Source organism: Conger conger, chromosome 5 (genome assembly GCF_963514075.1).
Source record: "Conger conger chromosome 5, fConCon1.1, whole genome shotgun sequence".
Lineage (NCBI taxonomy): Eukaryota > Metazoa > Chordata > Actinopteri > Anguilliformes > Congridae > Conger > Conger conger.
The window spans coordinates 22199920-22206054 of NC_083764.1; the positions used below are offsets into that span (position 1 = coordinate 22199920).

The 6135-nt window shown below is 38.8% G+C and overlaps 1 protein-coding gene across 1 annotated transcript; it reads left to right on the forward strand.

Annotated features, from left to right (window-relative positions):
• Positions 1–976: 976 nt before the first annotated feature.
• LOC133129510 (transmembrane protein 179-like) lies at positions 977–5691 on the forward strand. Its single transcript, XM_061243656.1, has 4 exons — positions 977–1312; positions 2393–2530; positions 3677–3755; positions 4034–5691. The coding sequence occupies exons 1-4, from the start codon at positions 1011–1013 to the stop codon at positions 4211–4213; spliced, it is 699 nt and encodes a 232-aa protein (XP_061099640.1). The 5' UTR covers positions 977–1010; the 3' UTR covers positions 4214–5691.
• The last annotated feature ends 444 nt before the right edge of the window (positions 5692–6135 follow it).

Below are 6135 nucleotides of genomic sequence, written 5' to 3' on the forward strand. Positions count from 1 at the left end.
AACATAACTAAACAACATGACGAACCTAGACAACATAATACATGATAAGACACTACGTGACTAAGACAACATAAATAAACATAAATAAACATAAAACATGGCGAGACAGACCTGAAACGTGACAATATAGTGATTGTATCTGCTTATTATTAGCTACACATTACTGACAGAAACTGCATTTACCTTTTGGGCAGCAGTTACATCCTTTGAAGAACATACAATGTCCACATTGGTTTTTTGGTATGTTTGTTTTGCATTTCAAGAATAACCACCATCTAAAACCGTGCTGTACAGAAGAAAGACAAGGAGCCTGTGGCCTTGTCAAAGTTGCTTCCTCTCCATTGACTATTGACCTGTGTAATCCCCTTATTGCCCATAAACCTTGCAGGATTGAAGTCCATAGTCACTTGTTGAATTAATGACTGCAATCGTTTTTCTTTTGTTCTCTAAACACATCTTTGTGCTTTAGGAATGAAAAAGATTGAATTATACTGCAAAATGTTGTTATTAAAATACAAATCAATTACAATAGTTTGATGTTGATTGCCTGTCTTAAAATGTTCATATTTTGAATGTGCTGCCACAGATAGATGACTCCCAAACCTATATAATCCTTGCATTATATATAAATCAAAGAAATAGAAAATAGAAATGGTATTGTAAATAGTGTCCACAAAATACACAATAACATCCCGTATCACGTGGAATCCCCAAATATCAAGCTCTCATCTCAAACCATTAGCTCTCTTAAGAGTTTCAGATATTTCCTTGTTACTACCAGTTCACAAAATTAATGTATACATTTTATTTTTGTTCATTTTGAACGTGCATAACTTTTCACATGAGCACGTTTGTCTGTCTGTATTTATGTTTTCATGGTCTCCTAGCTGTATGAACTGGTGCATCGTGAAGAAGCCTCTCACCCCGTTGTCGATTGATTGTGTTTTGTGCATGCAACTGCGCAACCGCGACTTCGCAAACCACGGGGAACAGCGCTTTACAGAGGTGCGATGGCCCTTGATAATTTCCTTTTCGGACAATGCATCCTCTATTTTCTATGCTTTCTTTTCGGTTTTATTGCCTTGGTGCCGCTGTCCGAGAGCGACGATGACTTCCATGGGAAATGCCTGCTTTTCACGCGTGGGATGTGGCAGAATGAGAATATGACCGTTGGAAAGCAGCGTTTCATAGTGGAGGAGTGGGGACCGGATTCCTCCTGTCGCTTCGTCACATTCGTAGCGATAGTCTCGCTCATCCTGTCCGCAGTACAGGCATGGCGGATATTCTTCCTCCTGTACAAAGGCCACGACGAGTGAGTTGTGAACATATTTCTGTGCCATCTAAATGTGCGTCTTTTACATATTCTTTATTATAAGTAGATGTCCCTTAGCGAGAAGACATTATATTGAATATGATGCCATTCAATGTAAAACGACAGTTATTTGATATGTGTGATTATAATATGAAATAACGTCTGGTATGTTATATTCCAGCTTTATTTCTGCCTCATGATGCGATGGCAACATGGATATGGGTCCTGTGCACAATACTTTTAGATTACTTCTGCCATTCTCAACATTATTCCAGACATTATTCTAGACATAGCATTATGACGGTTATTAGTTATGGAACTGGACTTTGTAATTTAAATGGTGTGTGTTTAATTCCCAACTAGGGTGGTGTAGCCTACCCTTGATGAGGTGTGAATTCCTTTCAATAAATATCCAGTTGTATAGAAACACTGTAATCTGAGTCAGTTGCTATGGCTATGATAAATGCTGTGCGGACATTTTTATATTTGTGTGTGTACTGAAGATTCTGCATAATTAATTTGGGCTTGATTAGATTTGTAATGCATCTGATAGGATGATAGGATGAGGATGGAATGTGTGAGATGAAGGGGTACCATTTCTCCATTGCAATGCTGAAATACAAAACACATCTTATGAACAAACAGCAATACTGTAGACTTGCTGTCCCTCTGTTACATTTTCTCTCACTTCTTGGGCATGCCACATCAAACAATTCCCTGCTAGTCTGTGTGCACAGTATGAGGAGACTTCTGTCTGTGGTCTTCATGTGGTCTGGGCTAATATCGCATGGCCATGTCGTTGTCCAGAGAACCTTGGGGTGTTGTTGACACCGTGAAGATCAGTAGACAGGATGCAGTGCTAGATGCTCACAATAAATTCAGAATATTGACGGCTGGCCTCACCCAACGTTTTCATTGGCAGGGCAACTACAGTCATATTGCCAATGCAACACATATGATTCTATGCATATGCTGTATAGAGAAACACACAGAAACATGGTCACCACATATACAACATGCAATAATGTGAGGCACAACCCTCACGGTATATTAAAAATAGTCTTTCTCACTCTCTCTCAGCTCCTACTTCTGTGCCTTTGTAAACCTGTTGGCTAGCTCCTTCCTGCTCTTCTTGGTATTTGTGGCCAGCACCATCAACAGCGTAGGATTCAACCTGTGGTGTGATGCGGTTACAGAGGGCGGGACCATGCCCAGCAGGTGGGTGGGACCTTTCACAATATTTCACAATGTTCTTACCCCTCGCAACTTACAACACAATGCATGCAGTCATATAAACACTAGCAAGTACACAGAAACAGAATGTAAGCAAAGCAATGTTATAAATAGAAAGATAATGCATAAATAAATGCATGGAAAGCATAAATGCCATACCAGAAGGTTAAATATTAATATGTATAATTAAATAATATGTTGATAGTAATTTGTTGTGTGACCCACAAGGGGGCGCTCATTCTATGAAATGCTGGTATTTTGAAACCATGAGGGATTTAGTTTGGAAAGTTTGAAACTGTCCCACAAGGTCCTGTTACAACATAAGGTTTTTGAAAAATGTGTAATAATACCATACAATTTTAGTTTCAATGGACTAACCAGTTGATCATATGTGCATTATAATAATTATAATAATACTTTGCAATTATTGGCACCCCTGGTTTAATACTTTGTGTAAACACCCCAGGCAAAGATGACAGCTGTTAATCTTTTCCTATAATTCATGATACGGTTAGAGAACACATTTGGAGAGAATTAGAAAGAATTACTAAATTAAAAAAAACATTGAAACATGAGAGTAAATGTAATGTATAAATAAATGTGTATTGTTTTCCCAGATGAACATACAATATAAATTATTTTCCACGTTGTATATTATATGCAGCCATTTTTCTCAATTTTTTAAATAACAATTCTGGAGCCCACTGTATATTCACCAGATGGTGGCACTATAACGCTATAACACTGACTGTGATTCCATTTTGTTGTCCTCCTAAACCAGTGGTTGTCAACCCTGGTCCTAGACTACCTCTGTGTATGCTGGTTTTTGTTCAAACCTTTATTGCAATTTCTGAAGCATCAAGGGTTGTTAGTTGAATAAGCTGTCAGTGCAGTCAGGGATGTTTTTATGATAGCACACATGGAAATTCCACAGCAAATTTGCTGAAAAAAGGTATTTTAATGCCCCAATTCAGAACATATGTTAAAAGGTCATGGGCTCACACAAAAGTAGTAGTTGGTAGTCATAACTTACAAACTGCCTGTCCAATGCTCTCAAAACATTTGCTAATTTGTCTCTGTCTATCATGTCTGTGTCTATCAGCTATATTTCATTAATTTCTTTACTTCCAGTTGTGAGGAGATGCAGGACACGGACCTTGAGCTTGGCCTGGACAACTCTTCTTTCTATGACCAGCTTGTTATTGCACAGGTATGCAGTGTAACTTTGGGAAGCTATTGGAACAGACTATGTGTGCATGCGTGTGTGTGTGTGTGTTAGAGGAGTATGGGGATACTGTATTGTTCAGTAAAAGGACAGGATTTTGGTTCTGATGGTATGTATAAATGCAGAACTCCAACACCACCTCTGCACCACCTACTTGATTACTATTACTTTACTACTTCTATGTTCGCTACTAGAGCTACTTCAAATAATATTATCATCAATGTGTCTACTAACAATAAGATGGTGTACTGACTCTCTTGCAGTTTGGCCTGTGGGCTGCCTGGCTGACTTGGCTGGGGCTCACAGTGTTGGCCTTCCTCAAAGTCTACCACAACTACCGGCAACAGGACCTGCTCGACAGCCTGGTCCACGAGAAGGAGCTGTTGCTGGACCACACATCCCGACGAGAGTCAAACGAAAACTTAAGGAGCGGTGTGATTTAAATCCCGCTACTTCTCCATCCTTGTCTCTCCCCACCCCCACGTACCTGGCTATGTGTCTCTCAAGAATGTCTGTTACCACCATAGGGCTGGGTTAAGTTCCGGTCCGTTATATTCAGTCTGGGTGAAATACGTCATTGTAATTGGATTCAAATACTTCTCTATGCTTTACTGAGCTTGTCTGGTGTACTGGAACCTATGAAACACTCTCAAAAACTGCCAACCCTGTACTTGATTGGCTCAATTGCACCAGGAAAGATCAATCAAGCACAGAAAAGTATATGAATCCAAAAACAATTACATAGTTTACCCAGGTCTGATTTAGCCATCAAGTTTAAAGAGTGAGTGCGTGGTGAGAATGGTGAGAGAGTAGGGTGGATTTACTGGGGTAAAAAAAAGGGCAAAAAAACAAAAGCATGAATGGCCCATTTGCCATGGTTCAGTTAGAGGGGTTCTGTTGTTGATAATTCAACTGAGTTAATTAATGTGGTTTTGATACAATGTCTTTATGTTTTTTGTAGAAAAGACTCTAAAACTCATGTCATCATAATATTGCATGTATGAACACGCTGCTGAAGAAAACAGCTCAAGCTAGGTTCTGAAACAGCTGGTAGCTGCTTGACCAGTTCAGACCAGCTCCTAGCTTGACATCGTTTGACCAGCTCAAGCTATGTTTTGAAACAGCTGGTAGCTGACCAGTTATCAGCTCAGACAAGCTACTAACACTAGCTGGTTGACCTGCTCATACTCAGCCCATACCAGAGCCCTGCTCTGATTGGTTGTGGCGCTTTTTCTTCTGATGTTAAGCAGGCTTTTTCAGTGTTATATCAAATCAAGCGAGGGAATGTCCCTATAGAGCTATGTGGTACTGCAAAGTCCAACAGTGTTCTTTTAAATGTCTAAAGTAAGCTTTTAAAGAGGTTCAATTGCTCATTCAAAATCTTCACTTGATTAACCATCAATACAGTGTGTTGACATCGTTAACATACTGGCACACTTGATGTTTTGTAAATTACACTTACTACCAGAATTCAGTTGCTACAATTTAATCTTCAAAGCAGCCAAATTTGGTTTGAATAGCACTTAAAATAATAAAACAAATCTCACTTTCAGTATTAAAAAGCCATTGAAAAGTTGTGGAAAACATTCTGAAATATTTTATGTCATAGCTGTAACAGTCTGCAGTAGGTGTCCAGAATTAAGAATGTGTGCCAATTTTTGTAAATGTCAGTACATTCAAGTAGAATCGCCTGCTCACTTGTGTTATATTGCATTGTATTTAAGATTGAAAGTGTTTAAGTGCACTGCACTTCTGCCTGTTTTCCTGAAACCTGTTATGGAAGCCGTATTTCTTATCCATGTGTCATATTTATTTTGCATAAAAAGTGACATTTCAAATTCCTGAGTTTTTATTTTCCATATACCATATCAATGTATTTCATGTTACACCAAAATAGAAAAAAAAAAGAACAACAGTAACAGAAACAACAGTAACATTAAACAAGGTCAAAAGACAAAGATCTTGGAGTTCTGCTTTGTATTCTAGTATTTATTAAATTGTCTTCTCTAAGCATCTTTCAGGGCATTGTCGGTAGCTCATCCGTGCGTTGCAGTGATAAATCCGGTCTTAGTATGATGTCCTACCTGGTACCGAAGAACTATTTTAAAAGCAAATGGTCTGTTTAATGATCTATGGCTTATTAAACTAAACCGACCAATCCAAAGGACTGGAGCTAATGAAAACCGTGAGGCACGCACATATCCCAAGGAAACATGAGCAAGCACTCTATTAAATGACTGCTGATACAACATGAAATGAAATGTGAATCCCTTGCTTATCTCTTCACTGCGGCCTTTTTCAGCACAAACAGGAAAATCACCTATGTATTGTACTATCCATTAGGTGGCAGCAGATACATTGATTC

What these genes read in the sequence shown, in the direction of transcription:
- LOC133129510 (XM_061243656.1), top strand. Translation starts at nt 1,011, where the DNA reads ATGGCCCTTGATAATTTCCTTTTCGGACAATGCATCCTCTATTTTCTA. An exon ending in CTGTACAAAGGCCACGACGA is followed by an intron (nt 1,313 to 2,392) that starts GTGAGTTGTGAA and finishes ACTCTCTCTCAG; the next exon opens with CTCCTACTTCTGTGCCTTTG. An exon ending in GGCGGGACCATGCCCAGCAG is followed by an intron (nt 2,531 to 3,676) that starts GTGGGTGGGACC and finishes CTTTACTTCCAG; the next exon opens with TTGTGAGGAGATGCAGGACA.